The sequence below is a fragment of the Tupaia chinensis genome, unplaced genomic scaffold, assembly GCF_000334495.1.
Source record: "Tupaia chinensis unplaced genomic scaffold, TupChi_1.0 Scaffold000569_1, whole genome shotgun sequence".
Taxonomy (NCBI): Eukaryota; Metazoa; Chordata; class Mammalia; order Scandentia; family Tupaiidae; genus Tupaia; species Tupaia belangeri.
In genome coordinates this window covers 1,262,347-1,280,266 of record NW_006160083.1, presented here as the reverse complement: position 1 = coordinate 1,280,266, position 17,920 = coordinate 1,262,347, and the positions used below count along the sequence as shown (strand labels likewise).

At 40.2% G+C, this 17,920-nt stretch overlaps 1 protein-coding gene across 1 annotated transcript in view; it reads left to right on the top strand.

The window, feature by feature from the left end:
* ATXN7 (ataxin 7) overlaps positions 1-17,920 on the top strand; it is a 104,697-nt gene that overhangs the window by 25,506 nt on the left and 61,271 nt on the right. Inside the window, exon 3 of the mRNA XM_027775511.1 lies at positions 14,619-14,723. Within this exon, the coding sequence (XP_027631312.1) occupies positions 14,619-14,723 (105 nt within the window). The remainder of the gene's footprint in view (positions 1-14,618; positions 14,724-17,920) is intronic.

Here is a 17,920-nt window from a genome sequence, read left to right as displayed (position 1 = left end):
TAGAGATGAGCAAATGAACTAACAAGCAAAATGAACTTGGGTTTAAGTATTTCCCAGTAGTACTAAACTGCATCTAACCTGTTTAAACAGAAAAAGCTTTCATAACATTAAGAAAAATTAGGGGTAGAAGTATCAATAGTTAATCAGCAGTTAACACTTTCTCCCTCTTCAGTGTTCTTTTACGAATCTGTCCCCTCTCAGTTCCATATGAGATAAAGTGACTGTACAAATGCGTTTCATCATAAAGCAAGGCCTAAGGAATTTGAATACAAAACTGAAAAAGCATAATATTCAGAGAAGTCAGTGTTAAAAACAAAAGGATAGTTCACACCTCAGGGACCTATTCCCAGCTGTCTCCCCCTAGGTCTGACCAAGTGCAGTCAACTATGAGGCACGTCAGGATTTATGGTATGAGTGGAGGAGTGAAGGAATTTGATTGACTTGAGTTGTCTTCACTAGCATCAGTGAGAACATTAAATTGACAATTGACACACGTGTATGAGTGCAGCAGAATGTTTCAGACACAGGGAAGATTTATCTTTATTTTTATTGTAACTTCTTTCTAAACAAAGCTGCCTTTGGGGAAAACTTTAATTTACTTAACTGTAAGCAATGAGTAGTTTCAGGCATTTATATATGTCCTCACCAATCTTGGAACTGTATTTTTAATCCCTGTGTGATTTTGAGTTATCAATAGTATACATGCCTTGCCTTTCTTTTTTATTCCTTTTGTAAAGTCCCAATTGTAGAATTTTTTTGCATAGCAAAGAAATAAAGTATTAGGACTTGATTTAAAAAGCATTTTCCTGGGGCCCTGTAACACACTGGTTAAGTGCGATGTCAGATCCCACATGTCTGACTGATTTGAATCCTTGCCCTGGTGGCTTGAAAAACATGCCAGGCACCTGTGCTTGCATACCCAAAATCCTGATGAGATGGAGAAAAATGTATTATAGCATAACCATGCTCCCCCTCACTGGGGTGGTGCCTTTTTTCTCAATAAAGTATTTATATATGTGTGTGAGTGTGTGTATACATATATACACACACACACACACACACACATATATCCCTATATGAAGAATTATTTTATTTAACTTTTATTTATTTATTTCATTTATTTATTTTAATTTGACCAGAGAGGGGCAAAGAGAGAGAGGGGGAAAATGAGAAAGCAAGCCACCAGGTCCAAGACTGGAACTGTGGTGTGCTATGTGGGAGTCTAGCACCCACAACCACCAAGCCACCTGCCAGCCCCCAATGACCCAATATAAAACACTTGGCTAAAATTAGGGGAGAATCTTCAAGATGATGACTTCCTTAATATCTTCTTGTATCAGAGGCCTCTCTAACTCAGATGTCCCAAGTTTATGCTATTCATTTTCAGGAGACCTGGCATTCTTCCAGGATTCTTTCAGAGAAACTGGTACCACCCATCCATCCTGTTCTGCAGGATGAGAAACAGCGTCATTCTCCTTACCACCCTTATATCTAGGCTATTACCAAGTCGTGTCAGCAGTTCGTTCTAAATATCTCTGAATCCCTTCAGTGACCTCTCACTGCTATCCCGAGTCTAAGCCACTCCAAGTCTCTCTCCTGTACTTCTGCAAACAGCTCCTGACTGACTTTCTCACTTCCCTTTTGGAACTGCACACCTCCCCCTCTACACCACGGTCTGAGCAATATTGCAAATAATAATAAATCAGAGGACATTATTTTCCTTTAAAATATTCTATTAATACTTCTAACTGGCAGAGTAAGGATCTTCATAAAAGTGGTGAGAACACTGTCAGGAATTGTCAAAATCTACCCTTTTAGATTCTTTTTTTTGTTAAAAGAATTATTTATTTAACTTTATTTATTCATTCATTTATTTTAATTTGACCAGAGAGAGACAGAGAGCGAGTGAGAAAGAGAAAAAGAGAAAGCAAGCCACCAGGTCCAGGACATGAACCACGGGTTGGCCATGTGGGTGTGTCCAGCTCCTTAATCACCACGCCACCTGCCCCAGGAATTCTGAAAATTAACCAAAGACATGCACATCCCTTGCCCTCCCCCCCACCGCCCTCTGTCTTTCCTAGCCAGCCAGGATTGTGGTCATGCATGTGACATGTACAGTCATTTACAGGTCAATCTGAAAACCAAACCCCAATCTTTTATATAGCTTTCCAGCACTGCAGAATGTTGTGTTCCTGGTGTGCTGCTGTCGCCAGGCTAAGAGACATATTTTAGGTTCAAAGACAGAGCCATTGAGAGTTAAAGAATAGAAAAGATGAAACTTACAAACATTAGCCAAAAAGAGAGAGAGAGAGGGAGAGAGGGAGAGCGTGTGCGAGCTGGACAGACTGCACTAATTTCAGAGAAAACAGACTAAAAATATTATTAGAGACAAAGAAGGACATTTTATAATCATGAATGGGTTAATCCATCAGGAAGAAGTAACAGTTTTAAAGGTGCTTACACCTTACAACAGAGCACCAAAATACACGAATCAAATCCTGACACTGGAGGAGAAACCTATCAATTTAACAATAATGTAAGAGGCTTCAGTACCTCACATTCAAGAAGATGAAGGCAGAAGATGGACAAGATTGTAGAGGACTTGAATAACATTATAAACCATTTGTCATGTGCCTTGGTAAACCAGCTTTTCATTCTTGGGATAAATCCTAGTTGGTGTTAGATATGTTTTATGTGTTCTAGATTTGATTTTTGTGTTTTATTTAATTATTGAGTAGATGATATGCATTTGTGAGATGTGCTTCTGGAGGGTAGAAATGCCAGTTGAGACTTAATTACACTTTCTAGTTTAATTGCTTTAACAGAAACCGAAACCTTTTCTAGTATCATCAATACTGCTTTCAGTGACCTACTATTGAGACTCAACGGTGGAAATAAATTTGGGACTGACTGCTCCTTGAGATTTTTTAATGTAGACCATGGTATCATCTGCAAATAGGGACAGCTTTATTTCTTCCTTTCCAATATGTATGTCTTTTATTTCCGTTTCTTATTTTATTTCTTGTAATATTCTGTCAAGTACCAGTGATGGGAGTGGACATGCTTGCTTTGTTCATGATCTTAGAAGGAAAACATTCATTCACCATTAAGTACTATATCATTAAGTACAATTTTAGCTGTAGGTGGTTTTTTGTTTTTGTTTTTGTTTTTTGTGGTACATGTTCTTTATCAAGTTAAGGAAGTTTCCTCTATTCTTAGTTTGCTCTTCTCCTCCCCTGTCATGAATGGTTATTGAATTTTATTATGCACTTTCTTATATTAGTTGATATTATCATGTTTTTATTACTTAGCCTGTTGATCTCATGAGTTTCATTATTTGATTTTCAAGTAATTGAACTGCCTTTCCTTGGACTAAACTCTGTCTTGGTAGAGGTTTGTCCATTTTGTTAATGTTTTCCTGGAACTACCTTTATTTCATTTTTCACTATTTTTTCCCCTTCTTTTGATTTATTGATTTCTGTTTTTCCATTATTTTCTTCTACTTACTTTTGGGCTAATTTGTTCTTTTCCTGGGTTCTTAAGGTGTGAGGATTCGATTATTGGTTTGAATTTTTTTTGCTTTTATTCATTATAAGCATTTAGTGGTACAAATTTTTCTCCGAGCAATGGTTTAGGTGTATCTTATAAACTTTTATATATTTTTATTTTTTTCAAGTTTACTATGCCTTGTTATTTTTCTTTTAATTCTCTGTTTAACTAATGGATTATTTGAAGGGTGGTTAGTTAGTTTCCAACTGTCCAGAGATTTTCCTGTTAATCATTCTGTTACTGATTTCTAGTTTGATGCCATATAATCAGAGAATATACTTGGTATGATTTCAGTCCTTTTAAATTTATTGAGGTTTATTTTATGACTCAGGATATGGTCTATATGAAGTTAACCATTTAAAAACATAAAGGTAGGTCAGTAGCTAATGCCAGTCCATAGGTAATGCTGTTCTTAGTTGTATGAGAGCCATGATTCTTTTTAGCTCACAAACAAGATGTCTGACAGATATAGTGTTGCAGTATCACTACCTTTTTTCTTTTTTTTTTTTTTTTAAGGCCTTTGCTGTAGGGCGTGTGTGCTCACTGAAGAGACAGACAGAGACAGTTGAAGGGAAGTAAGAAATCACCCCCCAGAGGGATGGTCATGACGCAGTCCCTTCTCTTCTATTCTCCCCTTGGGATTCTTCAGACATGCACAGTCACGCATCTTGCGTGAATTTCAAGAAGCCAGATCTGGGATTCAAACCATAATCGGTCATGCGGGAATCTAGCGACTTAACTACTTCGCCACCTGCTGGCCCCAATATTGCTACTGCCCCAGTGTTGCTACTTATTGAGCCAAGGAAGGAATGACATTCTTAATTGAGTCATAGTATTATAACCTTCACCAAAATAATAATGATGATAGTAAACACTTTTTTTTTAAGTTCCTATATATACTTGGTTTACTACGTTTTCACACACAGAGCTAAGCATTTTATATGAATTTTCCCATTCAATCCAACAATCAACTAAAATGGATACCATTTTAGTACTAGACTTGAGGTTAAAAAGTCAGAGAAGTGATACTCTTGGATCCCACCTTCTACCATAGCGTATATGCTTAGCTGGCAGGTAGTAATGCAGGTAAGATTCAGTAAGGATTTTGGCAGGTACTTCCAGACTTCGGACACACAGTGTGGAAGGTTGTTTACAACTTTGAGAGTTCAGAACTTAACTGACAGTATTCGTAGGAGTAGCTTACGGAACAAGTGAGACAGCTTGTAATATATACTGCCATATTGGTCACTGTTTTAGCGCTGCCTGCTTTCCCTGGCACAGATTCTCCAAGATTTTGCAGTTTGCCTTCTCTGTTCTATCCTAGGCATTGTGTGTCAGTTTCAGTACAAGCAATGACAACAAAAGCACTTGCGACTCATTCCTGTAGAAGATCACTATAGATTGGCCCTTTGTAGTTAATAATAAATATTAGACAGGAGTCTTTTCTTAAGTCTTCCGTTCTCTGGTGTTCTGTCGGTTGCTTTTTACTTGATGGATTTCACTTTTTAGTTTGTGTGTGTTTGTGTGTGTGTGCACATGGACACGCACCAGAGAGAGAGAGAGATAGAGAGAGTGTACCCCCCCTGGGGAATGGTCACACTGCAATCCTTTCTCCATTCTTTCTTTTTGAGATTTTAGGCATGCATACACATGTATCTGGTATGTTTCTTAAGACCCCAGGCCCAGTTCTTATACCATGTGGTTGACCACATGAGATCCAACCACTTTAACCACCACACCACGTGCTGGGCCTCTTTTTTTATGTGTTTATTTTTAAAATCGCTTTCCCTTTAATTATTGGAGTGGATGATATGAATTTGGGAGATGTGCTTTGGAAAGGTAAAAATCATATTTTATCCTTCCCAATTGAGACTCAAACTTTCTAGTTTTATTGCTTTAATAGCATTTAAAAACTTTTTAAAAATATTTATTTACTTATTTAATATTGTTATTTTATTTATTTTTTAATTTAACCAGAGAGATAGAGACTTTAATTATTGGAGTGGATGATATGAATTTGGGAGATGTGCTTTGGAAAGGTAAAAATCATATTTTATCCTTCCCAATTGAGACTCAAACTTTCTAGTTTTATTGCTTTAATAGCATTTAAAAACTTTTTAAAAATATTTATTTACTTATTTAATATTGTTATTTTATTTATTTTTTAATTTAACCAGAGAGATAGAGAAAGGGAAAGTGAGAAAGTAAACCGCCAAGTCCAGGACTTGCATCAGGGTTGACCATGCCCAGCGCCTTAACCAGCAAGCCACCTGCTGGCCCCAGCATTTAAAACCTTTTCTAATATTACTGATACTGCTTTGGATTACCCACTATTGAGAGTTACCAGTTGAAATAAATTTGGGACTGACTATAGTGCAACCTCAGATAAGTGGTGACCTGCCTTCCATCTCCCTAGGGTTAGTGAAGTGTTTCCAGCAGTAATAGTGCTGAGAGTCCTGGTATCTGAGGAGATCTTTGAGTGGCAACGAGATTAGACAGTCCATAGGCATCTGCAGAAGTCTGCTGTCAGAGCAATGAGTAGGGATTTCCTGGGAGAGGCAGAGAATCAGGGAGGGCCTGTGGTGAGGGATAAACTGTGGAGGAGTCTGCCTTCACTCTCATTCCACATCTTCCTCTGCACAGTAAGGCCTCACTTGCTTTTTTACGAAGGGAAGGATACTAACCCTGAGACATCAAGTGGGTTTATATAGTAATGCTTCTCAGGGTACATTTTCTTTTTCTTACCTTTTGTTGTGGTTTCTTTTTTCACTGATACTTAATTCATACCTATACTCAATACATGAATGAATGAATGATGTATACATAGTACTTGCCATGATACTAGACACCCTGTAAGTACTTACTACATAGTGTTATAAGAAGTGGTGCCTGCATACCAGCAAAAATTGGAAGCAGTGGCCAATGACACTGACTGTAAAAATAGAACTAATTGTAATAGATATTACGTACCTAGCACGTACTTGCCAGACACAGTTACAAGGACTTTATGTATACTAACTTTCTTCATCCTCATAACTACTCATTAAGGTAGCTGCTATTATCATCCCCATTTTCCACATGAGGTAACTGAGACAGTAAGTTGCTTGAGGTCACACTCCTAGCAAATGGTAATTTGGGATTTACACTCAGGCAGTCTGACTCCAGAGGCCGTTCTCAAATCCTTTTGTTGAGAACCTACTGTGTGTCCAGTACTGTGCTGTGCAGCCATCACAGAGCTCACATCTCAGGGTAGGAGGTTACTAGCACACAACAGCGGGTGAGTACTGAGTGAGAGGTGTCGGCCTTAAGGCAAGTGGTTGGGGAAGGTCTTTCCGAGGAAATGTAGCTGAGACCTGGAACCAGCCAAGGGAATCATTCCATACAGAGGGAGCAGAATCAGCAAAGACCCTGGGGTGTGGTTGTCATAATTGTCAGGGAGATCAGAATTCCAGAGTGCAGATTATGAAGACAGTGCCTTGTGTTGTGTCTTGAGGTGTCAGAAGTTAGGCAGGGTCTTCTAAGCATTAGTTTTCTTCCTGACTACATTAGAGAACCACTAAGGGGTTTAACTGGGCCAAGCAACTTTTATGATTTCAAAACCATTACTAGAAGGGATGAGTTGGGGGTGGATGGGTGAAGAGTGGACCTGGGGAAGTACAACCACTTCTAGCTTGAAGACCAAAGGGTGTTGATCGGGAAGACGATAAAATGGCTGGTGCTTCCCCAGTACCTGCCAACGTGGCAGGCGGGGTACGCAGTTTGGCCTTCCCAGCACCCTCTGAGCTGAAGGTGCTGTGATTTTATCCTTCCTTAGAAGTCTACTGAGTCACAGGGCTTGGGCTTGAACACAGCAAGTCTGGCTCCAGGGGCTGTTTTGTTTACTTGTTTGTTTTTGTTGGTGGGGTGTTTGCAAGCCTCTGGAGGGAGGGAGAGTGGAATGAAGTCAAACCACAATCCTTTTTCTGCATTTCTCCATCCTGTCAGGATTTGGAAATGTACACACTTGCATCCAGTATGTTTTTCAAACTGCTGGGGCTGGGATTTGAACTATGGTTGATTTGAACGCATGGTTGACCTTGTGGGAGCAGGGTTCATATGCACAGGACAACCACTGTGCTATGGCAGCCCCTTTAAAGCTTATTATTTTTTTCCATGAGAATGGAGTTGGGAGAAAGCAAGCACCCTCAACAGTATCTTAGGCCACCATTCCTCCGCCTGCTCTCCCACCCCCCACCCAGCCTTCTCAGCTAGGTAGGATTATGGGCACGTACCCTGCATGTCCAGGTTGACCAGAGAATTTAACCTGTGATCTGCCATATGGATCCAGCATCACTTGAGCAATGAGTTCCCACTGCGTCCCAGAAGTTGTGCCTTTAACCTCTGTGCTCTGCTGACATAGGAGACTAAGTTCTTACATTCTGCATCTTCAGCCTTCCATGCGTCTACATTGCTACAGTGAGGAAGGAAGAAACTGCAGACCCTTCTTTGGTTTCTTCCCTCTGTCCCACCCCTCCACCAGTGTTATCCCGAGCTCTTTGCTGCGTTCTCCAGAGCATCTCTTCAGTCCGGTTTCCACCATCTTCATTGCCCAGGCTCTTGCTGTCTTGCTTTGACTTGTGCATGAACCTTTGGGGACCGTCCTCCTGGCCCACTCTCATGTCAGTTACCTTCTTTATAATAAGACTTCTTTTCCAAAAGACTTGGGTTCTCCCTGGCTTGCAGAGCAGAGCCACTGGCCCTCGGTAGCAGGACCTGCAGCGTGTCTTCTCTGCCACTCACCTCTGTCCTACAGGGAGGGATGTGGGGACAGCCACATAAGTACGAGACCACCTGAGAGCCAGGCTCACATAGTAAAATAACCAATTGCTGTTTGGCCCATATATCAGTCTCCTACAAGTTGAGTTAGCAAGAGTGGGGCCCTTGATGAATATTTGTAATGTGTGTTAATTTTGTTTTCGTTTAACATTTATTGAGTGTGTGCTCAGCACTGAGTGCTCTCCCTAAACTATTAGTTCATTTAACCCTCACAGTATACTGTAAAATGTAGGTCTTGGACAGGAAGTCTGAGATTCAGAGAGGTGAAATAATTTAGTCATGTTCTCACAACTAGTAAGGAAAAGACTAGGGATTTGAACCCAAATAGTCTTGACCGCAAAACTGCTCCTAGCTTCTGCACTAGATACACCTGCAAAAGAGGATTTGCCACTGACTAGGTAGGAGAGTCAGATTCTGAATCATGGGAATTTTACTAGAAACTGCTTCCAGCTGTGGTACCATGTGTTGAAGGACTGCTGAACTTGAACTTTTGCCTCATGGAATAGCATTCCCAATTCTAGCAGATGACCATGTGTCACTAAATGACATAAAAGCACAATTATAACCTTCTGACTTATGATGGCATCCTAGGGACTTAATCTAACATTTCAATTATTAGCCATCAAATATATTTAACACACACTCGTTGCTGCTTTCTGTTGGCAAGTCATTGTTAGCCACTGTCACTAGAGCAGTGAACAAAACAGGTGTGCTTTGCAATGCAGTGGGGGAGATGAAAGCTCACACAGCTAGATGGTTCTGTGGGGCAAGACTAGTCAGTGCTCTGAAACCATGTAATGGGGCCCTGCCTGGCTCAGTCTCCAGAGAAGTGACATAGAAGCTAAGAATGCACGAAGTAAAGCAACAGCAGGCCAGGTAAAGATCTAGAAGTGAATTCCAGGGTACTGTGACAGGAGAGAATATGGTGTGTTCCAGAAACAAAACCATGACCAGAGGCCCAGGTGCAGAGAGGCAACGCCAGGCTCTTGGGCAGGTGGGGGCCAGGGGGAGGAGGGAACAGACTAGTCAAGGATCTGCATTTTGGACACAGAGATCAGAAACTATAGGAATGCCAGTTGTTTACTTCAGCAGCACGCAAGAGCTTACTTCTTAGACTCTGTGCTAAGCAAGGCAAGGAATCCACTGTCAGGACTACAAAGGTTTTCATATATAGATTTTCATCCATAAATCCGTAATCATTGAATATGGTGTGCTGAGGAGCCCAGTAGAGAGGACATTAAGGCCAGTTCTTGTGGAATGGTGGGAATGCCAAAGAGAAGTGGAAAAAGCTTTTCACGCCAGAGAAGGAAGAAATTCTAGCCCTGTTGGGAGACCTGTCCAGGTGAGTGGATGCCACCAAACTCCAACCTCAGCACTGGCAGGAAGAGTGGTGACAGCCAATTTAGGGAGAGTGCTAGAAAGTTCTCGAAAGAGGCACACTTGGCATTCAGATCTTGCTAAGTCATGTACTAGCTTATGATATTGCAATGTCTGGGTACCTTAGATCTGACCAGTGCAGCGGGAGCACATGATTTCTGCCTCACAGACTGGGGAAACATTGAGTGAGCACTTCCTAGGGCCAGGTCCGCTTCTAAAACCTGGCATGTATTAACAATCTATCCACCCCATGCAGCAGTCCTATGGTCATCACTGACACATGAAGGAACTGAAGTTCAAAGAGGTTATGGAACTTGCCCAAGGTCACAGCTCTCTCAAGCTAGGGAACTAGGATGCAAAGTGATAGAGAGTGGCCTATGCTCTTAGCCACTCTTCTTAAAATACCAGTGATAGAGAGTGACTAATTGGAGAGGAGGAGGGAACAGCCCTTTGAAGAGGTGACAGCTGAGCTGAGACCTGATGTGTGAGAATGTGCCAGGCATCTTGTGAAGACCAAGGGCAGAGCCTGGCTGGGAAGGAGGTTTCTGGGTTTGAGGAGAGAAAGGAGGTCAGTGTGCCTGGAGCAGAGTAAGCCAAGGAGAGACGAGTCGGGTACAGGGTTGGATACACATCTGGCAGGACCTAGAGGGCTGTGTTAAGGGTTGGATTCTATTCCTAGTAGTACAGAGCCCCTGGAGAATTTTACACAAAGGAGTGACATGATCTGGTGGAGAATTGAAAAGAGGCACTCTGGTAGCCTTGTGGAGGACATCGTAGACCCCTTAGGAGACTTCTTGCATCATCTAGTGGGAGGGTGCTGGTGGTAGGCCCTAACAGCAGTGGACATGGCCGTGAAGAGAAGTGGACAGAGGTTTTAGAATGGAAGTGATCATACTTGCCCAGGGACAGAGCAGTCACAGATGACTCCAGGGTCTTTAGTTTGAGCTGTTTGAAGGGCAAGTAGTATCATTTACTCAAAAGAGGAAGGGTTGTTGGGGACAAGGAAGAAGGCAAGGTCAAGAACAGAGTTCTCTTGGACATGCTTGCCCTATTGAGATGTATGTACACATCCAGATAGTCATGCCTAGGAGGTAGTTGGGAATGGGAATGTAGAAAGAGCTTGGAGCAGTCTGGGCTGGAGATAGAAACATGGGAGCCTTTGGCATGTAGAAGTTTGGGTGCATGGGAAAAGAAACTCTGGGTACTGGAAAGATTAACATTTAGTTCAGCGTTCAGGTTTCATTGTTGCTGAGCAGTTCTCAAAATGGAGTCAGCAACACCAAAATAACTATCGCTAGTATATTCACCACCATTCAAGGTCCAGTTTCCGGCAAAGGGTCATTATTCTATGTGTGACTGTGGTTTCTGTGCACATGTATTCACATGTCCTTGTACTTAAACGTGTTCGAGTCCTTCTAGTTTGTTGACCTGGGACTTCCAAAGTATGGAATGACCTAGATAGGGGTGCTGGGCCACTCACAGTTGGAATGACCCAAATCCTGAGAAAGATTTAGGAGATACAGAGCAATAAAATCCATATTTATTTTCAGATTAGTTTAGAATCCATAGATCTAGGTACAATTTTTTAAAGTTTTCATTTAAGTATATAATTAATGAAATATAAGTTATACATTTAAAGTATTTTTAAACTTTTTAATTCAATAATTAATTCATTTTTATTTACTCATTCTTTTATTTTTCTGTTTTAAATTCAGTTATTCTTCGTGTTTGGGCAAGATCCATATGTTAATTTGTGGGTGTGTTGATTGTGAATTTATGCTTTGAAAATATTCAAAAACATGCAATACTGTCTCACAAATTATTTCATTTTTATCTGTTGCCACAACATTCCACACACTGTTCCTGTTACTAAGGCCTTTGGAATGTCCCAGTGCAGAAAAAGGATATAGAGCCCCCCCCCAAGAAGACATTTTATTTAAATTATTTGTGTCCTCTAGCTTACTTCCAAATAAGGATATCTGACAGTAAAGAATTTAGAAAACTACAATTAAAGTTGCTTTAGGTTTTTATAATAGGAATTAACTTTCATAGGTTAGCATGAACTGGATTTATATATACCTCGTTTTATTCCCCTAATGGGCATTGAGAGTGTGTGTATGCTTTTAGGGAGATGTAATGTGTTAATGAAAGATTCAAAACTGAGCTTACAGATCACACAAACTTGAGTCCTGGTGGTATCACTTTCTTGTTAGGTGAAATTAGACAAGTTCCTTTCTCCACAGAGAAAAATGAGGATTAACTTACAGGGTTATTGTTAGAAATAAGTGAGGTAAACAGTATAAAAAGTGCTTAACATGTGGGCTATCACATAATAATTTCTGAATACATGTCAACTCTTTATTACTGTAATTATTGTCATTACTGTCATCTTTAATTGCTAATGATCTTAACTTATTGAGGAAATGGAGATTTTTACAGAAGTGTAGATTCCTGGTCCCTTACACAATGATCCCTACCTCTTAGTTTCACTAGTTATAATACTTAAAAGGATCAAAGGAACCAGGGCAAAAAAGAATAATTTTCTAAATATACATCATTGTGGTAGAATGAATCTGAAAAAAATCAGTATAGTTTTTTAATTTTTATTTTGTTTAAGTTGCCTTTCTTTAAAGGAATAGGGGATTGGTCCCCAGAAGTATCTGGTATCTGGCAAAGCAATATATTTTTAATTTTAAGAATGAAATGTCATATCAAGAAACTGTAGCCATGGAAAATGGCTTATTGTTTGTATATCATTGCATAGATGTAACCTTTCCCCTTCTCCCACATGTACTATATTTAACTAAATGTGGGCATGCTTTCAAGGAAAATAGCACATTGTTTGGTTCTTATTTTTTATTAAATAAGCTTAGTCACAGAACTCAGCAGACTACTGGAAGCTTCTTAATGTTATCTAATCAGTTTATGCAGTCAAAGGTGTTCAGCCCTGACATTCCAATTCACTGGAGTTAGCATCTGGTCGGAATGTCTAGAGATTGTTATGCCTTTGGTGTTCCAGATTGGCCGAATCTAAGGCCATCATTATACACCAGAATTGAATTCTAGCTATTGACCTTAGACAGAGTACTTAACTGCTCTGTGAGTCAGTTTCCTCTCCTTTAGAGTGGGGATGCAATGGGATCTACTTAGGTAGTCCTGAGGATAGAATGAGTTAAAAGGACTTAGAAACTACTCAATGCTGCAACTGCATTCTGTAATCACGTTAGCAAATACATTTTAGAATCATGTTAGATCCTGGTAAATTTCAGATTTATAGCTAGCTATCTACGTAATTTAGTGTGATAAAAGCTGTTTAGTATAAGAAAGATCAGAGCTATAGCCATGTGTACATATTAGATCAGTAATTTAATATTTTGGAGATTATGGCCACTTGCCACCGCCTTTGGGGATTTTCATCTCCTTTTAAAACCATCAAGATCACTCAAGTCGTACAAAGTGTGAAATTAAATCTTTATAGGTTAGAAAGCAGATGTTAATCAGCTTTTTAGATTTTATTTTTTCATCTTTCCTTCTTTTTTCCCCCTTTGGTCTATTAAAACATTTACTTAATTGAAAATGTGCTAATTACGTGTTCATTGTTGGTTTTCTAAATAGTACATGTAGTATAAAATACCTGTTTAAAATCACCAATTTTGAAGTATTTAAAAGTTTAGATTCTGGATTGGAACTTGTAGCTGTGTTGTCTAGATTGTTAATTGTTCGTGGTCGAGACTTCTAAAGTTAACTATATTTGCCAGATAGCAGTTTCCTTTCAGTGTGTATGCAGTCAGTTTAATTTCACTTTTGCATTTTAATTAAGTTGACTTCTTATTGTAAAACCCCGAAAACTTGTGTCCTGCCCTATTCTGGTAACCAAACTGATAATAACGTAAGGAATGCTGTACTAAGTTCAGTCTGTTTGTCCAGCAGCATCAATGTGTAAGCAAGAGAGCCAGTGGGTGTTGTGACCTAAAAAAAAAGTATAAAAATAATTTTCTTTGTATTATAGGCTGGCAAAACCTGCAATTTTTTTCTTTCATGAAACCTCTGCTCCTTTCTTAACTGTTCCATAGAACTCAGGGACCAGATGGCTGGAATAGAATAGAATGCATAGTTAAACAAATCAAACCATTAGATGGTACAGCTTTGTGAATTACTAAGCGTTTTATATGGTTGCAGATTCCTCTCCATAACCTTTAGTGAAGTTCATCTAAGGTTGCTTTATTGTGCAAATGCATTCATTGTTTGCATTATAATAGATTTGTCTGTTTCACCTCCTAATAGTGATTTTTTTGGTGCACTTTATTTTAATCCTTTGTAAAGTATCTCTGTAAGTCTGATTTGATTTCTCTATTCATAGTTATGGTATGCCACATCAGTTACTTTTTTTTTTTAGAGATGTTTTTGCTATAGGGCTCGTGCACTTGCCAGAAAGACGGAGAAAGACAGAAAGCGAAAAACCACCCCCGCACCAGGGGGAATGACCGCGTCGCAATCCCTTCTCCTTCATTCTCCTCTCAGGATATTGGGCACGCACGCACATACACCCAGTGTGAGTTTAAGTGACCGGGTCCGGGACTCAAACCACAGTCGACTTCATGGGAATCCAGTGACATAGCCATTACGCTAACTGCTGGTCTCGCACATCAGTTACTTTTAAAGAGGAGTTTGTCCTGGTGCGTTTTACATATATGTATGTGTGTGTCTGTATGTATATATATAAAATATGTGTGTGTGTGTGTATATGTATGTGTATGTATATAATACAGAGTGAGAGAGAGAGAGGGGGGCGCTCCTTTAGAAAGTCCTGTTCCCTGGAATGATTTCATACCAATCAGAACCAGATGAGTGAGTGATGCTCTGTTTCTTTGTTGCAGATATGCCAATATTTGGTTTCTGTCCAGCCCATGATGATTTCTACTTGGTGGTGTGTAACGACTGTAATCAGGTTGTCAAACCGCAGGCATTTCAATCACATTATGGTAAGTGCTGAGCCATTAAAAAAAAAAAAAGCCTTTATTAGAAGGTAAAAGGTAAAGCAGGATTAACTGAAGGCTAGTGATGGCTTGGATAGGGCATAATACCTCCCCCCACAAATCAGGAAGTAGGCTTTGTAATTCATTGAATGAGTTAATACCTATTAGATGTTGAGTATTTTCTGATTTTTGTTGGGAGTGATGTGCATTTTCTGTTTTTTATTGAAATTAAGCATCATAATATATTTTATAAAATCTCTTTTAGAATAATGTCATCAGTACAGTTATATTTTTGTTTCCTTCTAGAACTCATTGTCATAAATTCAGTGCATCTCAAAATTATATATACATGGATGCAAGACCTTTTTTAAAGGAAATATGATTTTCAAACTTCTAAGTTTAGTTCTAAGTCTTTGTTGTTAATCATCAGTAAGTCCAAATAGGATTGTTTGGCCTTTCCATAATGCCACCTGAAGTGTTTAAGGTTCTGGTAATAAAACATGATTTTTTAATTTTTGATTGATTGATTGCCTAGTTTTTCTCAGTAGCAACTCCAAAAGTGTCTACCTTGTTTCAGGCACCAAGTATGTAGTACATATTTCTACTTCTTTGGAGTTCACAGTCTTATTGAGAGACAGAACTAACTATACACATTTTTTAAGTGACTGCAAGTTGTTTTCTTATTGCTCTTTTTAACTACACAGGCAAGCTTGAAACAGATCGTAGCAAAGGGGTCCTTCTATAGAGTGTTTAAAGAAAGCATCTCAGGAGGTGACTGTAGTGCAGCTGAGCCCTGAGTGATGAGAAGAAGCAATCTGGAATAAGAGCATTGCATGCCCAGGGAACAGCCCTGGAGGCCGATGTGGCTGGAGGGTTCTTAGTGAAGGGATGTCAAAACTAGAGGAATTCAGCCTTGTCGTCAAGAACTGATCATTCATAGGCCAGGATAAGGGCCAACTTGGGGGCATTGGAGTCACACAGTCTTGTCTTGGCTTGCTGAGAATGATAGTAAGAGAAGAATAACAGCAAAATATTTCAGAGATAAGAGATCACTTGGTCTGGCAGTAGAGTGGGGCAAATAGAGCTAGGAAGATTGCATAACTTTGAGATACATTGTAAAGCTAGAACTTCTAGGGCTTATTATTGAAATTGCTATTGTTTTGAGTCACACCATTATAATCAACATCCCATCATTTTCCCTTAAGAAATAGATCTTCTATTTATTTATTTTTAAGAGGTTTTTGCCTTAGGGCATATGTGCTGTAAGTGGGGGAGGAGGCAGAAACAGTGAGAGGGAAAGTGAGAAATACCCCCCCACTCCCCCACCCCCACCTCAGGGTGTTAGGGGTGGTCACACCACAATCCCTTCTCTATTCTCTTTCTGGGATCTTGAGCATGTATGCACAGGTGTCTGGCCTGAGTTTCAAGACACCGGGTCTGGGACTGGAACCACAGTTGGCCATGTAGGAGTCCAGCATTGTAACTGCTGGCCCCTAGATCTTTTATTTAATTATAGAAGGGTCTTTGATTTCTTGCAGCTGTGGGAGATACCTGGGGTAGGCACTGAAGTGAGTATAAAGATGAATAAGATATTATCTCCCTCCTTAAGACTCTCAGAGGGTAACATTAAAAAGCAGTTATCAGTTGCCAAGTATTTTGTAGTTAAAAATTTGGAAGCCAGACTAGACTGAATTTAACTCTAAACCTACAAAAGCTCTAGGTTAGTTTTCTCCCTCGAACAAGTTATCCAACATTAGTTTCCTTGCTATAGTACAGGGATGGTAATACCAGCCGTATAGGTTCCTGGTGGGGGTTAAATGAAAATGACATGGGTAGAGCCCCTAATAAAATACCCACCACATAACAAATAATGGAGGTTTGGGGGGCAGTAAAGTACAGCTGTGGATACAAGAAGGTGTATGTCTAAAGTCCTAAAAGTCGAGGTCTTAAGAACAAGCATTAGTACAGATTCCTTCTTAATAATTCAGAAAAGACTTCTTAGAGAAAATAGCCTTTGTGTTAAGAGTCTGAAGAGTAGAATGGATTATTTTTCGCATGCGTAATTTTTCTCCCTCAATTTTTAGATACCGAGTACACGTCCATTGTAGAAAATGGAGAAAATATTTTTGAAAAATCACCTATAATCTACTAAAATGGAAAATGTTTTATTGAGAACAGAGAGGCTGTCCCATACGGCTGTACAATTTGTACATTGAACAACCATATCTGGTGGCCCGTGCGTGGCCACTGGCTTGATGGGAGGAGGGTTGGAGGCAGGAAATTGCAAGATGTCTGGAATGTGCTGCACAGATCACGCCTGACCAGAGCTGATGGACCCGTGTGTGAATGACCTTCCAGGCAGGCTGGGACTAGCTCCCAGGCCAGAGTCCCCTGCCCTGATGTGTTAGTGGGGACTTGTTGCAGATTTTTCAGAACCAGAGTAATATGATGGAAGAGTGCTCAAGACTTAATGGATAGAGTGGTTTAGAAGGACGCGGGAGAGGAAACACTCGAGGTGCAACCTCCACTAGGATTCCTTAGGCAGAAAAAGGCCTCTTGGTCCCCTCTTCCAGTAGCGTTTCCCTCAGCGTCACAACACATTTTTATGGATATTGTCTTATTTTCATCTTCCTCTGTCTCTCTCTTAAAATGTCAGTGTATGAATGGGGGAAAATGTCTTAAGGTCATATTTCTACTTTTTCCTTTCTACCAGTCCCTAACTAAGTACAGTGTCTCCTAATAAGATACTTGTTGAATAACAAAGGGACGGTGGTCACTTTAAACATGTAAGTGAGAAAGTGTGAATGCAAAATTCATTACCCCAGTGTCTTCTATAGCTAGGCAGGAGGTGCTGCAGAGGGACATTGAATGGGAGTGGGGAGCAGGGGGGCGCTGAGGTCTGTCTAGTGACAATGGGAATATTAAAGATGTAAAAGAGGGGAAATCCCTGGAAGGGATGAGGTCAGGTGCTCTGAGAGGGATTCTCTTTGAGACTGCAGTGAAAGGGGAGGCTGGTGGAATAGCAAGGGCTTTGGAGATGAATTGGAGGGTCCCAGAGGAACTGTGTGAATGGGGGCAGCGCCATGTAGTGCGCCCCCCCCCCCCCCCAGTGACACCCTACTCACCTGGAGGGATTGAGCGATTAGTAGGGGCCCAGGACCAAGAACCACTCCCAGTGTTGCCGCTGTCTTTCCCCTCCTTTG